The sequence below is a fragment of the Bicyclus anynana genome, chromosome 11 (assembly GCF_947172395.1).
Source record: "Bicyclus anynana chromosome 11, ilBicAnyn1.1, whole genome shotgun sequence".
NCBI classification, from domain to species: domain Eukaryota; kingdom Metazoa; phylum Arthropoda; class Insecta; order Lepidoptera; family Nymphalidae; genus Bicyclus; species Bicyclus anynana.
The window spans coordinates 520,873-538,579 of NC_069093.1; the positions used below are offsets into that span (position 1 = coordinate 520,873).

At 36.2% G+C, this 17,707-nt stretch overlaps 1 protein-coding gene across 1 annotated transcript in view; it reads right to left on the reverse strand.

The window, feature by feature from the left end:
* Positions 1–760: 760 nt before the first annotated feature.
* LOC112055470 (allatostatin-A receptor) overlaps positions 761–17,707 on the reverse strand; it is a 139,612-nt gene continuing 122,665 nt past the window's right edge. Inside the window, exons 3-5 of the mRNA XM_052884265.1 lie at positions 9,920–10,828; positions 6,678–6,833; positions 761–2,329 (exon numbers count right to left, since the gene is read on the reverse strand). Of these exons, the coding sequence (XP_052740225.1) occupies positions 2,225–2,329; positions 6,678–6,833; positions 9,920–10,741 (1,083 nt within the window). The 5' untranslated portion in view covers positions 10,742–10,828 and the 3' untranslated portion in view covers positions 761–2,224. The remainder of the gene's footprint in view (positions 2,330–6,677; positions 6,834–9,919; positions 10,829–17,707) is intronic.

Consider the following 17,707-nt stretch of genomic DNA (forward strand, 5'->3'; position numbering starts at 1 on the left):
AGGTATATGTTATATTAATGCAGACACGACATCACCAGTTCGAGCGAACACGCCGAAATGTGACCGGTTTCGGTTTTTTGAAGCGCGTAATGTAGCGCGCGTGTAAGCGCAGCTGAAACGACCGTATACGCGCAAAAAAATACGCTAGTCTGAAATCACCCTTACGATATAAATAAGCAGTGCTTTTTCTAACTTAGCGCGATGTTGTGAGACCGCAGAAGTAGCTTTTTTGACGTCCACCACGCATCTCCTATCAAATCCCTTTGATGTGTTCCGGTCTGAAGAGCATGATTGCTGGTGTAATTACAGGCACATGAGGCTTACCCTACGCCTGAGGTTGATAGACATATATCGAGATAAGGTTCCACTGTTTACGACGAGTTCCTTGCATGCAAAGTGTTATAGTGTAAGTGCCCGCGTGGTTCTTGTTCCCGTACGAATACGGAGATACAATATAGCCTATAACACTCAAGGATAGTGTAGCTTTCAAACAGTGAATTTTTCAAATCGGTTCAGTAGTTTCAGAGCATATTCAATGCAAACGAACAAACATACAAATCTTTCCTCTTTGTAATATTAGTATTGATAAAGCACATTAAGTTACGCTTAGACGATGACTTTCTACTTACCATCAAGTGGCCCGCTAATTAATTAATAGTTTATAATATGCCTAGACTTAACTGGTCGATTTTTTTGTAAATCTTGACTTGAGAACTTTTTAGTAAAACAAATACAATTTTATTTAAAACATTTATTATCGATTTTAGTACATGTAAGCGTAAGGTAAACAACATTATTTTAATGTAATTTTTAGTATATTACAAAATAATTAATAATTTTTAAGACTTAGCAATCGATGGTGACTAGGTTAACGTTTGAAAAATTAAAAATTAACTTAACGTTTTGAACTACGCTATTGCAGTATTTTATAAACCCAAAGCTTAAAAACAACATCGAAATTGATACAGCAATAGTGGAAAATAGTAACGCCACATACAAAACCTTTAGTTGTCGTAAAAAATAAAATTTATATACTCGTATTTAGGATAGGATAGGTCACTCTACCCTAGCGGAGAGACTTATCCTTGTGTCATACATCGATGTATGACACAAGGATAAGTTATAGAAGATAACAGTGATACATTATGGCACATTAAAGATTACTATCATAGCTTTATTGTGTTTAAATTTGTAAGAAATAAGAAATTCAACATTTATACATAAATAAATAAGCAATTTTTTTTTATAAAATCTACGGTTTTCCTACATAAATATTTAATATAACGTAATAGTTCGATGTTTTAACGTCTATTTGTTATTATAAGTACCTAGATATTAATAGTTATAGCATTCATAACCTATATTAATCGTCACATAATAGTTATTTTAAATTATTTTCAATATGTACAATTTTACATGTTCACATATTTCCATATTTGGGCTCACTAAATATGGGAATATGATATATTTGCAATTATTAACACTATATAACACTAATTTTGATTATAAATTACATTTGTTTACAATCAAAAGTCACATTAAAATTAATTGTCTACTCGTAATTTAAGAAATATCTTACAATTTACTACTTTTTTGAACATTTAGAACTCCTTTTTTTTATTTACACACTAATTTAACTATACAAAGCATTTTCTACATCAAAACATCTACATTTAAAAATATATACATAGTAGTTTCCACGAAATTAATTGTAATGTTATCATTTTGTATGTTATCTACTATGGGTTAGTAAAAGCATTATGATTTTTCTTTGGTATTCTACAAGAATAAAATTAATAAAATGCCATTTACTTATCTACTAAGAAAGCAATCTACAGAATGTACTATACATTATATTTTGTATGTTTAAACGAATCGATTGATGGATTTTTTTTTTATATTATTAGGTAAATAGTATTTGCAGTTTTCTGAAATAACTGCTAAGTTTAAACTAATGCAGTTATCAAGGTTATTAACACGTAAGTACCTTTATTATTTTTGATTGAACATAACTGTTTTTTTAAATGGTTTTAAGTTATAATTTTAACTCCATCAGTGGTCACTTGAAATATTTTCATTGTTATTAAGGGTCACTAAAATCATCATTGGTAGGTTTTTTTATACAAAATATACAAAGTCGTTTGTCGAGTCGTACGCATAGATTGTAGAGTTATACAATAGTCGCCTGGTCAGGTGCGATATGCGTACGACTTCGTAACGATTCTCAAACGATGTCGTGACACGAGTTGCCGTTGCCAGTTCGTGTAGTTTTTGTGGGCTGTGGTCGGCCGGACATGCCGTCGTTGTATGGAGGTGGGCAGTACATGACCTGGGGATTAAAAAAATATATATTAATAAAAAATTCGTGTCAGTATACTGTACTTGAGCAGGGGAATGTAATATTATTTCAAATTTATAAGCAAACCAGCCAAACATCGCGGATTCATAGGCGTAGTTGCAATTGCCGCAGGAATACAGGGATAATGTACGTCAGTGAAAGAATTTCAAAATCAGATCAGTAGTTTTTGAATTTATTCGTTACATACAGATCGTTTCTTTTAGTATAGAATTAAATAGAATAAATTTTAACCTCAGAACAGATTTTGGAGAATATATAAAGAAAGGCAAATATTGTACCTACTCGTACTCTTAAATTATCTTAAATATTAAATGTCTTATACTGTTTTGATGCAAATAAATAATTTGAATACAAAGATATTTAAAATCAAGTGGTATTATATATACAGAATCAAGACCGGGAGCCGCAGCAGAAAAAGCTGAAACCGGTAAGTGGCTCAAGTATGCCTCTCTGACAGAGAGTTACATATTTGTACCTTTTGCCGTGGAGACCCTTGGGCCATGGAGTCGCAGTGCCAAAAAATTTTTCCGTACTATTTCACCGCGGCTTGTTGCCTCGACTGGTGACAGAAGGGCTGGCTCATTTTTTGCGCAAAGGATCAGCCTGGCTGTCCAGCGCGGAAATGCAGCCAGTATTCTTGCCACCATTCCACGTGGGCATGATTTGTATAGTTATTAGGATAAGTTAGCTTAAGTTCCTTATTGTATTCTTTCTCAATAAAAAAAAAAAAAAAAAAAAAATGTGGTATTTAAATTACCAATTTGGTAATTTTTCAGAGGGGTATATTTGATACCGGACGCGCCAAAGTCTGGAAGATTGCTTGGAAGTCCCATTAACATGGTTTGCCTTTTTAACCGATTTCAAAAAAAGGAGGAGGTTCTCAATTCGAGTCCATTTTTTATCAGAGTTTCGTTCGACTCGCCAAGATATTAGGTATGTCACATAATATGAGCCCAAGGATAAATAGAAAAATCGTTCAAATATAAGGTATTTAACAACCTGGTTCTAATGTCAAGCATTGACATATACGTCAAAAGGCTTTAAGATTAATCTAGGACGAAGCCTGGATGAAGCCTACCCAATATTATTTGAAGGGTCGGCTTGATCCCTCGTCAGAACATAGTTTCATTGCCAACTTACCAAACTTGGAGGTTTGTGTGCGTATATTGAAAATAGTATCGTGATAGTTTCATGCAAGTAGTAGTAAGTGTTATCTACTTAGTTGTACTACGGATCATTGGGTCTTGGATTCGAATCCCGGGTCAAAATCGTAAAACATGCCGTTTCTTTCTCCTTTTTTTATTATTTGACAAGTTAGCCATTGATTGCGATTACAAATGATGTTAGGTGATGCAGTTGAAGATAGAAGCGGGCTTATGCTTTGAAAATTTATAAATGTATAGAAATGACGTTTACTATCGACCGGTCACGTGATCAAGATCGATCTAATCTGTCATCCCCATATTTATATTCATTTATTTGTTGAGAATACACAGATAATTATGCATTTGACCATTTCTGGCGTACAGCAATTTATAAAGACACAATAAAAATAAAAATAAATGAAACTTAAATTGTGAAGGTACCCATACATATTATAAGTTTAGCGTTAGCGTTTATAGAAAGAAAATTCGACGTGCTACATGGCTACAGACCCAGGTATATATTACCCGCGCTTCCAGGGCATCCTACCATCCTACCGGAACGATAATTCGTTTGGCGGTTGCCGGTAGCTAGTTTAAAAATTGGCACTAAGACTTGTCTATGCCTATAGCATTAGGAGGTTGGTAATTTACCATCAACTTCCCAACTCTGGGCAGCTATTAAGAACTTTTTTAATGAAAGAAAACTAATTTTTTACAGCTCGACCCTGGACTCGAACTCAGCTCATGATTTGAAGCCGTATAAGCTATCCATTGGCCAAACGAGGCTGTTTACTGACTTTATTAATAATAAATTAATTTTAGATTTTTATTCGTACTTTCTAAATTACAAGTTTGACCACATCATGTGCGTCAAATAAGTAGGTACCTACAAAGCTGATCTCTCGAAAGGTTTATTTGAAAGGACTAAGATCGAAGAAGAACCTCATTATCAACCCATATTCGGCTCACTGCTAAGTTCGAGTCTCCTTTCAGAATGAGAGGGGTTAGGCCAATAGTCCACCACGCTGGCCCAATGCGGATTGGCAGACTTCACACACGCAGAGAATTAAGAAAGTTATCTGGTATGTAGGTTTCCTCACGATGTTTTTCCTTAACCGTTTGAGACACGTGATATTAAATTTCTAATAATGCACACAATTGAATAGTTGGAGGTGCATGCCTCGGACTGGATTCGAACCCACACCTTGCGGAATCGGAGGCAGAGACGCATCCACTGGGCTATCACGGCTCTTTATCTTTAATATGTACTATTACCTTATATAAGCCGAATAAATCCTTATACAAGCCGTCTTACTGAAAAAAATATAGACTTTGAAGTTGGAAGTGTCAGCTGAAGTGCAATAAAAATCGAATCTAGGACCATTTACGTTTGCAAGTCCCATCTGGAATCGAATTTGCAACCTACACAACAAATTGAATCTCTACGTCATACAAATATAATAACCAAACATTGCACGGTAAATTCCGGCAGCTACCTTTGTACCTTCAAACACCATCAGCCCATGGCGCGGACAAGCTCAATCCATCATTAGTTCACATAAACAACCGCCCGCACGTTTGATCTTTGGCAGGAGGATTCCTTTGAACTTTTTATAATGTACCCGCATAAATAATATTTCTTAATCCATTGTTTTCTTTGAATACTCCAGTGCCTTGTAAGAACGTTTTTTAAGATAATGTAGGTACATAGTTAAAAACATTAATCTGAATATTATAAAACTTAATATCCATTGTATGATGAAATGTGATATGTAATGCCTTTGTATTTTCTTTTTCTCTTTGTGATGTGTATTTTAATTTGGTTGGCATTTCTTTTCGTATTTAACCAAAGATTAGCGGTTGACTGCTATGCGGCGGAATCGACCCCATGTCTCTCGGTGTTGAGTCTGACTCCTTTACCGTGAAGCTATTGAGGCTCAACTTAACTAGCAATCAAATATAGCCATCTACTTTAGGAAACATGGACAAAGAATACGTAATAGTAACGTGGAGCTAAGATGATGACGTAATTTTTTCTCTTTACATTTGCCGCAAACGAACTTGTTAGAAAATTAGCGAAGCATGCGATATCCAGAGGATCTTGTCGGCTAATTAACAATTTATCACGACCCCCACACAGCCCCGGGGCGACGTGCGGTGGGTGGTGGGAATAATTGAAAGTATTCCCTGGGTAAGCCAGAAGAATTACAAAGAAATTGGAAAAAACGAGAACTCGTTTTGTGAACGAAACAAGACCTCGGGGACACGCTTATTTTGTCCACGCGGAAAATATTATATCCACCGAATTAGAAATTAATTTCGGGTGTTTTCGGGTCAGCGATATGATTCAAGTCGTGACAAATTGTATTATAATAAACTAGGATGTTCCATTTACTTCGTCTGGAATTCGTTTGGGATCTCCTCGACCACATACGAGTATTTTTAATCGTTTCCGAGCTGTATCATGTGGGGATAATTATGATTTTATGGGGTACTAAATATGAGAGGAAAGACTATCAATTAGGTGACGACTCGACTCTTGACGGCTCGACGGCCTCCGTGGCGCAGTGGTATGCGCGGTGGATTTACAAGACGGAGGTCCTGGTTTCGATCCCCATCTGGGCCAATTTAAGTTTTCTTAATTGGACCAAGTCTGACTGGTGGGAGGCTTCAGCCGTGGCTAGTTGCCACCCTACCGACAAAGACGTAGCGCAAAGCGAATTAGCGTTCCGGTACGATGTCGTATAGAAACCGAAAGGGGTGTGGATTTTCATCCTCCTCCTAATAAGTTAGCCCGTTTCTATCACAGATTGCGACGTCACTTACCAACAGGTGAGATTGTAGTCAAGGGCTAATTTGTGACGAATAAAAAAAGGGGGAAAAAAGGTAAAACGTGGACAAAGTGTATCTATGATATAACTACGAACTACTGTCTCGAATGATTCCTAAGATACGTAAAGTCTCGGTTTTTTCAGTAGGTACGAATTACACAATCTGACGCGAAGACAGACTACATGTACAAATGCCATCATCATCTAGTTTTGAATTAATTCAGGAGTTCTCCCAAAAAAACATAGAATGCAAATTGTGTAAACGAACACATAAGATACAATATGTTTTCTTACTGCGAAGTAGTCGTATGTTGTGTTGTACAGTGACGTCACTTTGCTCACCTTTCTGAAGGCGATCCTGAAGTTCTCTGACAGGAACGCGTAGAGCACGGGGTTGACGCAGCTGTTCATGTACGCGAGCACGTGCGACACTATCTGCGCTGTCACCGTGAAGTAAGTTATGTTGTAAGCTTGCAACGCCTTCACTAGCAGAATTATCTGGAATAACGAACAGTTTCATTACAATAAAATACATTGTTGTCAGCATTTTCAGACAAAGTCATCACTTTCAAAAGAACTATAAAGTAAAGAAAATTGCATTGCCAAAAACTAACTGGTACGAGTACGTCCTGAAAAGTGATGCAGAGCTGAAAGTCTGATACCCGCCCCGAATGGCAAAGTGATGAGAATACTAATAAAGTAATATTATAATGGTGACTGCCCAGGAGGCTTAGCTTGTCAGGAAACAAAGAAAATGCTTCTTTTTCTATTTTATATTTTGGGGTCACGCGCGGCCCCCAAAATACCAGTTAAGGGTTAACATCAGGTGAGATCTTGCTAGTAACATCAATAAAAAAGCGTGTGTCAGCTCCGACGTACGAATGGAGTTTACTCTTTTAGATCGACTGTTTAAATAGGTGTATGTTGCCCCGCAGCATACACTATGTACGCTGCTTGCTGTTGGCGGCAGCGCACGGTGAAAGGTGCGCAGAATAGGTTGCGCACAAAAACGTAACGCTGTCATTCGTTCATCGAATTTTATTGCCCATATTTTTTTCATTATTTATATGAAAAATCGATTCTTAAGGAGTAAACTTCAATAAACTCCAAAAGTCTATTTGTAAATTTTAATAGCTATTTAATGTGTACGGTTTTTCTCTTTCAAATCCTGTAATGTACTACTTTTTGATGGTAAATTATACGCTATAGCTGAATAATATATCTTTCATAACATTGCATAGGATAAGCGTATGGTACAAGAGGAAAGCGATAGCGGTTCCAAAATTCAGGTCACGTGGAAAAATAAACTTAGAACTAGTTTTGTAACTTTTTGATATTTATGAAACGGGTTATTTATTTTATAAATTGATTTGCTGTTACACATGAAACAGGAATGCTTAACGAGATTTGTTATAGCCTAGTGTATATATTTACTAGCATTTTATGTTTCGTATTTTCAGCAAGCTCCTTGACAAGTTGAAAGATAGAAAATAATCGTGGGTTTTGGAACTCCTTAAAAAATGTTATCTGTAATATAGCCTAGTCAGAAACATGGTCGCTAACTATGGGCCTTATTAGAAGGCTCAAAGTCACTCAGTGGGCGATAGAACGAGCTATGCTTGGAGTTTCTCTGCGTGATCGAATCAGAAATGAAGAGAGCCGCAGACGAAACAAAGTAACTGACGTAGCTCAGCGCGTCGCGAAGCTGAAGTGGCAATGGACAGGCCACATAGTACGAAGAGCCGATGGATGTTGGGGTCCCAAGATGCTGGAATGGCGACCCCGCACCGGAACGTGCAGTGTTGATAATGATGAATATAGCCTAGGCAATGAAGTTACATATAAATGGTTGTCATTTATTGTAAAAAATAATAAAATGAAAAAATTAAAGATAATACTTAAATAGGCTAAACTTTTTATAAAATAAAATATAAGGAAAAATCAATCTACAACTATAAAATTAAAATAAATTAGAGAAATAAAAAAAAATTAATTAATTAATTAAAGGCAATGGAGTGATTGTATTAGACACTTTTTCAAATTCAACAAATTTTAAATTGCAAGTTAAGTAATCCCACTTGTTCGTTTTCATTTATTCATCACACAATAAGATTTTACAATTTTCTTTAGTTCAAGAATTAGCTGTCCTAGCTAGATTTTACGAATCTTTGTTAAGGATAACCAGCCCTCTCTTTTTTAACACTACTCATAATCCCTTCCACTCTTGTGTCTTGGGCCACTGTATTGGACACGCACTGCCCTCGTTCCGGATTCATTAATTTCCTTTTATTTATTGACGGCACGTTTCTATATCTCCCCTTTAATCTAACTTGATTAATCATATCTTCAGCTCTTTCCATTTCATTTACTCAAACTAATGTCGATTCTACACCTTGTCCGCACCTATTAGTTTAACGTGTGGATTGGGAAGCTCATAATGCTAATGTTTATTGTTGAATAGAACATTTTACTCCTAAGGCCTGCTGTAGCTTATAATATAGGCATTGAAAATATTTACATTGATCCGAAATGTTTGGGGAAAAAAATGTTTGATTTCTATAAAATATTTGCAATTTGCATGTTATTTACATTTTACACCCAGACTAATCAGTTACTTAACGAGTATTAATGCATCATGTTTAGAGTCATCATTATCAACCCATATTCGGCTCACTGATGAGCTTGAGTCTCCTCTCAAAATGAGAGGGGCTAGGCCATTAGTCTACCACGCTGGCCCGATGCAGATTGGCAGACTTCACAAACGCAGAGAATTAAGAAAATTCTCTGGTATGCAGATTTCTTCACGATGATTTTCCTTCACCGTTTGAAATACGTGATATTTAATTTCTTAAAATGCATACAACTGAAAAGTTAGAGGTGCATGCCCTGGACCAGATTCGAACCCACAACCTCTGGAATCTGAGGCAGAGGTTATATCCACTGCACTATCACGGCACGGCTTAGAGTAAAGAAACTAAATTGAATTTACTTATTTTTTTCTACAACATAGCCTCACTCATGGCCCACTAAAAACCCAATTCACAAAACAATTATAAACGCTTTAGAAATTCCGTTACAAATTAAATGTTTTACCATAATAAATTACAACAACCGTTATACCTTAACAATTTACAACAACCACAGTTATTACAACGGAACACTTTGATGAACGCTCACTAACTTTCAAGAGGAACCGCACCACTCAGCGGTAGAAGCGGGAATTATTTTAATCAAAGAAACTGTAATTTTCCGTAATAGAGTTTAACTTCTGTTGCTCCAAACTAAATTAGAGGAAGCAGTTAAATTGATTAATAAAGCTCTTCGCTCACTACATAGCTGGCAAAGAATTCTAATTAGTATTTACTTGGTAAAATTCTTTGTTGTTGGCGGAGTTTCTAGGGAAATGTATTACAACGTGCTTATTTCTGCCGTCAAGTTAGCTGCGTTTTTTTATTCTAGCTAAGCTCGTATTTGATCTAGATCTTACCTAAGATGGGACATGCTTGCTTAGAAGTTGCGAAGTTGCCTATTCAATCTTAATAAATAAAGTAAAACTAATCGTAAATGAAATCATTAATTATTACCTGGATAGGACACCAGCAAACGGCGAATACAACAACAACGACGACCACCATTCTGGTGACTTTCTTCTTTCCTCTCCTACTCTCTGCCGACACTCTCCCTCCTGGAGCACTCTTCCACAGCCTCGACAGCATGCACATGTACAGCACGCTGATCAACGCCAGCGGTATCACGTACGAAGACAAGAAGAAGGACATTTGGAAACCAAGCTTGCTGTAACCCTGGTCTTCCAGAAATACGCACGAAGAATGGTTTCTGTGGAAATAGAAGTACTCTCGCTCTCCATGGCATATTCCCACTGGCACAGCGGTCGTTAGGACGACTACCCAGATGCAAGCTATTGCTAATAAGGCGTTCTTTTCAGTTCTTATTGACATCGATGCTATAGGATGGACCACAGCCATAAATCGGTCGAGAGACATTAAGACAAGAGTGTATACTGAAGCATGTGCTGTCACCACTATGAAGTATTGAACCACTTTGCACCATAAATCTCCGAACGGCCATCTTGGCATCACATAGTCGGTAGCAGTGAACGGTACGCAGAATATGACGAAGAGTAAATCAGCTACCGCTAAGTTTATTATTAGCAAGTTTGTAGTCGATCTCATGCCAGGGTTGGCAGCGACAACTAATACCACTAATGCATTGCCGACTAATCCAACGATTCCTATAAACCCGAAGAAAATCGGCACAACTCTTGATACGACTTTCTCCAGCAAATCATCATTTCTGAATTCTATGCTGTAGTTACAGCCTACTAAGCTAGATTCTTCACTGGTTAGATTGAGGCATATGTTGTACATTTCTTCTGTGGACTCCATTTTGTATTTTAGTGGTTCATGTTATTTGAAAAATTTACGGTGAGCTCAGGTAGTTTTCCATTTGTTAGAGTGAGTTCTCCCATCAACCTGCAACAATACAAAATTTTATTTTAAACTAAAATGTAACTTACAGTCTTTGACTGCATATCATACAGAAAATAGTAGTAAAGAATCAATAAAGTAACCAAAATTTGAACAATTACAAAGTAAAATGAATTTACAGACAACATTAAAGTTTTTATTTTGACTTATAGAGATGGATTTGACTTATATTGTATTGCTTGGTCGAGTAAGAAAAATCAAATACTACTTATATGTTTAATGTTTATTTCTACTGATAAGCAGCTCTTTCTTTTGACCTGAAGGGTTTATTTATCGGAGTGGTTAAAAAAGTCTTATGTAATCTTATTAGATATTATTTCTAAAGATTTCGTGATAATTTCTTGTGCTTATTGAACTAGATTTTGTAGTTTTTGAAGACGGTGAAAATAATCATGCCGACTTTGATTGTCACCATCAGTGTTTTAGATTAAAAACTTCTTAAGCTCCTCTGAATTCGGATCAATAGTTAAATTATTAAAATACACGCTCATCTTGTGTAAAGTCGGAAATTACGGACACCATCAAACTTTTGCCAGAACAAACGTGTTTTTCAAACAATTCTATTGTCCTCGTTCGAAGCATTTGTCAAACAGTTTTTAATGAAAAAGTCAAGCGTGACAAGCAAGTTAGTCAAATGTTGTCTTTGTCTGTCTGTTGCAATGTTTGATCGTTAAGCCGAACGTCCAACGCCGGCTAAACTAAATAAAAACTAAACTCAGTGAGCTAAGCTAAGCTAAACTAGAACTACGTTGTCCGTCCACCAATAAATAAGCTAAAACTACGTTAGTGATGGCCAGTTTGTGCTAGAACTAGAACGTTGAGATAACCTGACGTAATAATATGGAAGACGACACGAGCAATAACGAGACTTTTGAGGAGTACTATCGTCATAGGAGAAGAAGATTGATTATTGCTTATTTTATGAAGAACTGTCTGATATGTTCGGGTTTTTCATTTCATCCACTATCCTCTTCCATAAACCGTCTTTTTTATTTGTGTCACGGTATTATAAAACACAGAATACTGCTTGACATATTCAATAAACACCTCCATGCTGCTAAATACGTGTTTTACAAACCGCGCACGAACGCTCACAGTACAAACGCGTTCGAATATCGACAGGAGTCAGAGGGGTAACGCAAGGGGGTGAGAGGCACTTTGTTTTTAGTGTTTTCGCATCAATCGGCCGCACAACTAAGTTAGTTCTACTTACCTAGCATTAGTTTGCGGTGGACGCACATGTATGAAAAACTGGCTCAACTATGCGAGCTAAGCTTAACTAACTTATTTTAGCCGGTGGTGGACGTTCGGCTTTAACGTTTCCTTAGATCAAGAGTTATCTTCTTATTGAATAAAAGCTTCCTTTGTATTCAAGATCGTGGAATCTCAATAATCAAGTTCGAGTTTATGATTAGAAAGTATTGAAAGAGCTGAAAGCCGCGGGGCATATTTCACCCCAAGTGATTATACATTCCATACGCGTGCGGGTTGTTTGTTCCCTCCTCTTTGTTCGTGTAATTACGTCATCAAAACCGCATTATGGACGAATATATACGTTACTTTATTGTGTACTTTGAACATGATTTATAAGCGTGTGCTTCATGTGTAAACTCAGTTGAGGTTGTTGACAAGGACTTTCTGCTTGGCTGATTTGCATTTCTCGCATAATTCTCATCGATTAAGGGTTACAGCTCATTAGAGCCACACAGCACTAGCATCGCCTCGCCTGTTAGTTATATATACTCACTACATTCATTATGTGCCGTACGTAGTCACGTACTTAATCACCGGATAGCTTCCCCTGTAAGTTAGTCTAGTTTCCATTTTACTTATCAAATAAGGAACAAAACCTATTGTTCCGAAAGTGCTTGTGAGCTAAGCCTATTGGAAATTAATTACTTTTGACTATATTTTTGCATATATTGACTATATTATTGTCCATACATGTAAAGTGCCATTGATTACACATTGCCAACGCTTGGTCTTGGTCAATTTGCATGCCAGTATATGACGAATTGTATAATGTACCTACTTCAATATTTATTGTATACCAGCTAATGTACCTAACTATACAATTGCAAATAAATAAATTGAATTGAATTGAATTGGTCCCGTTGAGATGAACCACGATGTTCACTCGTAGATTACGTGAGGTTCACTGTGAGATCACTGACGATAACTCTACTTTCACTCGTAGACCAAATGTCGACAACATGTGAACGCCGACGCCGAGGTGCTGGGTGGCTCAAGTAAGCAATTAACAGTTATTTTTATATGACGGTTTCTTACTGAGTAATAAAGTCACAACCATTTATTTAATTTTATCATGTTTTTAAGTACCTAATCTATACACAAATTCAGTTGAAAACGAATAACCTTTGCTCAAATATATAGTTAAACGTCACAAAGCCTGGTTTGTTGTGTCGGAGACAGGTTTGTTTGTCGGCTTCTCTTTGTTCTGCTAATGACGTCACTCGCCTCTCATTAAGCGCCGGCACTTGTGTTATTTACTGAGGGGAAACTTTGACCTATGAAATTCGATGTCTGTCTAAAAAATAATGGTATTAGATTTATTAAAAATCGAGTTACTTTATTTTTAACAGAGGCGATCATCCTTAATATCAGACGCATCATTAATTTTATATGGTTTAAATGTATAATGTATCAAGGTTTAGTCCCAATAAGTTAAAATATGACAACAAATTTTGAAAGTGTCGGAAAAATCAAACCATTGGGAATCTCTCATCAAAAACACAGCCTTTGAGATAAAACAAGCCAATGCATAGATACTGAGATATTTCCCTATTTTCAAAATAATAAAATATTTACAAAAAGTCCACAATGTCATACGAGTATGTCTTTTTATCTGTCTTCTAAATGATCACTTAATATGCGGTAATTGGTAACCTTTAAGTCTGTTCTTCAAAGTAAGAAACATGGGCGAAGCCGCGGACATCTGCTAGTAATCAATATTTAATAAAAAAATCCCAACGAAGCGAAAAAAGGTTAAACGAACGTAAAATTTCAGACAACAAACACTAAGAACTTTGATGTTCTCAAAGATTACTTGAAAGGGTTCTTAACATTACTCACAAATAATGGTTTTCCATTCCTTTTGTGTTTTTATTTTTTAAAAACGTTACAAGTTTTATCTAAACGCTTGTTTGGATCAAAGCCTTTCCACTGCTAAGCCTCGTGTAGGGTTACGAACGTTTACTTATAACCCTCTCGGGAGGAGATAATCTTTGGCTGCTTAGACTGTATAAACAAGATCGTAATCTTTCAGCTTATGACCCAGACTTTCAAGTGATTTATAAATGGAGGAGGTTGGTTCATTTTAAGTGTTATAATATTGTCTCACTAGCGGACGCCCGCGATTTCATCCGCGTGAAATCATTCATGGATTTATCCAAGACTAGCTGACGCCGCGCGGTTTCACCCGCTTGTTTCTCGTTCCCGTAGGAAGACGGGGATAATATATAGCCTATAGCCTTCCTCGATAAATGGGCTATCTAACACAGAAATATTTTTTCAAATCGGACCAGTAGTTCCTGAGATTAGCGCGTTCCACCAAACAAAGAAACTCTTCAGCTTTATAATATTAGTATAGATTGGCTACGTCCCTACCTATGATAGGATCTTGGGCTCTGGTTATGACATTTGAACCCACCCTTATACAGGCTGTTCTTATTTAATCTTTGTTATTACAAAAAGTACATAAGCACCCTTTGTAAGAACTATCATAGATCAAACTATCAAAAACCATTACATACAATAAATTATTCTCAAAAATATTATAATAACATACAATAAATCATTCGACATAATGCTAAAAGCGCGCTTTTAGTATGTGGACATAATAAAATAAATCACTACGTCAATAGTAAATAATAAGTCAGTAAATAAACGCATCAACGTTACAGTTGAGTGTTTACGCAGCAGTGTAAAAATAGTTAAACCTTGAATTCATTGTATGTTTTTGTGGAAATACCTAAATCAAATCAAAAAATTCAAGATAACACGTTTTTCCAACTAACACGTTTCCAACTAACACGTTTGGTTTCCTGATGGGAAAAATTCCGTCACCAAATTGCCCAGACTGTGACAGGCCAGAGGACATCTACCACGTGTTGTTGGAGTGTGTCAGAAACGAGGCAGTGCGACGGGAAGTACTGTTAAGATTTCCTGCACTAAGAGAGGTGGGCGGCTGTAATAGCGCACTGGCACATCCTCAATCAGAGGAGGCCAGGGCGCTGTTACAGCTTTATAGGAAAAGTTTAAGGTAATTAAATTAAATTATTAGCATTGTTACAAAGGCGGCCTTACGGAGCGGCATAGTCCAAAATGGACTCAGCTTCCTAAAATAAAGATAAAAAAAAAAAAAAAAATTCAAGATCAATATTGATGTAGTCTAAAATTTCAGTCTACGAGTATAGCGACCTTCATTATTGGATGAAAGTTTTAGAGAAGAATTTTTTTTTTGAAAATCCGCATTATTTTATTGACGTAATAATTTAACTCGACGGCCTCCGTGGCGCAGTGGTATGCGCGATGGATTTACAAAACGGAGGACCTGGGTTCGATCCCCGGTTGAGCCGATTGAGATTTTCTTAATTAGTCCAGGTATGGCTGGTGGGAGGCTCCGGCCGCGGTTAGTTATAATAATAATAATAATAATCGTTTATTCTCTATAAAACCGTAACATAATAGGTAAAAATAGCTTAACACTATAATTATTGGATGAGTAACAGGTATCTAAACTAAGAAAGAACTTGTATTATAGACACCTGTGCTCTTCCCTGCTTAGATGTAACAATCTTATGTCACGTACAAAACATAGCAGCGTGTGTATGCGTGTGTGTGTGTGTGTGTGTGTGTGTGTGTGTGTGTGTGTGTGTGTGTGTGTGTGTGCGTGTGTCTGCTTGTATGCTATAAATAAGAAGAAATAAGTATATATATATATATATATATATATATATATATATATATATATATTGAAAAATAAGTATTATTTCAGAATTGACAGCAGATTTTCAGTAGTAACATAGTCTAATTGTTGGAGCCAGTCATGTACTCTTCTTTTACACTGAAAAGAAGATAGTGAGTGAATTGAAAGAACTGCGTCAGCCTTATTATATATAAAACTTCCAAGAAAAGGGAAAAAATTATGGGAAAAAGATGTGTAGAATCTAGACGATTTGCAAATTCTGTTTTTGTTGCGTTTATTCTTTAATTTATTTATCAGAGCTTGGTCTACTGACTTATGCTGTTTCAAAATTATTATGAGAACAAAAAGCTGTCGTACTGTGAGTACTCCACATTCTTTATACAGTGAGGTTGTTGGGTATCTGTAAGGAAGAAAATTACTAACTTTAAGAACAGCTCTCTGAGCACGCTCTAAGTTAAGAAGACGTGTCTTATTTACACCTCCCCATGAATCAATGCAATAAGTTAAAAGGGGTTCGCATAAAGTGAAGTACAACATTTTTAAAATCTTTTTGTCAGCTATGTGTCGTATATTTTTGAAGATGGCGATGAGCTTGCGGATTCTGCTTGTTAGATTGGATATATGAATATTAAAGGAAAGTTGGTTGTCAATGACTATTCCTAAGTATTTGATATGGTCTGATCTTTCCAAGAAGGAACATTTACACGTACTATTATTAATTGAATTAAGACATAGATTATTGTGGGCACGTATATTGAATTTTTCCATCGGTGGTTGTGAGGAATGTAGTAAGGTAAAAGAAAGATATTTTGTTTTCTCAGCATTACAACTTAAAAGATTAGTTCTTAACCAGGAAAGTACCAAGTTAAAGCCTTGCTGCGCATTATAGAAAACACTTTCCCAGCTTTGTCCCCAAAAAATAAGAGTAGTGTCATCAGCGAAAGTAATAATTCTACCATTTATTAAATTAAGGTTGCAAAGCTGATTTATATAGATAAGGAATAATGTTGGGCCAAGAATGCTTCCCTGTGGGACCCCGTGAACTACTGGTAGTGATGTACTGATTTGATCTCCAATTCTAACGCACTGTGTTCTATTACTTAGGTAATCCTGAAACAGACGGAGTTGTAAACCACGAATCCCTATTTGTTCCATTTTATTCAAAAGTAGAGAAGTAGACACTGTATCAAAAGCCTTTTCGAGGTCCAAGAATATAGCAATACACTTCATTCCATGGTCTAGTTTACTGGCTATACAATTGGTAAGATCAGATACAGCATCTGAGGTGGACTTTGCTTTACGAAAGCCATATTGATTAGGCGACAGTAAATTATTTAATTCCAAATAGTTTATCAATCTATCGTTGATTAGTCGCTCAAGAATTTTAGAGAATGCTGGTAAGATAGATATTGGCCTATAATTACTAATTACTTTTCTGTCACCCTTTTTATAGACTGGGGTTACAACAGATTTTTTAAAGGAAAGTGGGAATTGGCCATGCAAAAAAGCCAAGTTACAAATATGGCACAGTAAAGCAGAAAACAGTTCTTTGTTCTGTTTTAGTAAAATAGTCGATATGTTATCTAAGCCCGCGGAACTAGAATTTTTAAGGGAATTTATAACTTTTATAATTTCACTAATATCTGTTTCGAGTAACACAAATGAAGTTAAGGGCGAAACTGTACACAATTTAGTAGGACTTCCGTAAGGGGATTGGATTTTTTCTACAATATTTTTACCCATGTTAATGAAGAACTCATTGATTTCCGCAACAGCTTGGTTAGGACATCCGGAAATTGTTAGAAGATCACGGGCATCTAGATTTTTAGATTTAAGATTGGTAATATTGTTTAATACTTCCCAAGTTTTCTTTAGGTTAGTCTGACTAGCAAGTTCTAATTCGGTTTTATTATGTT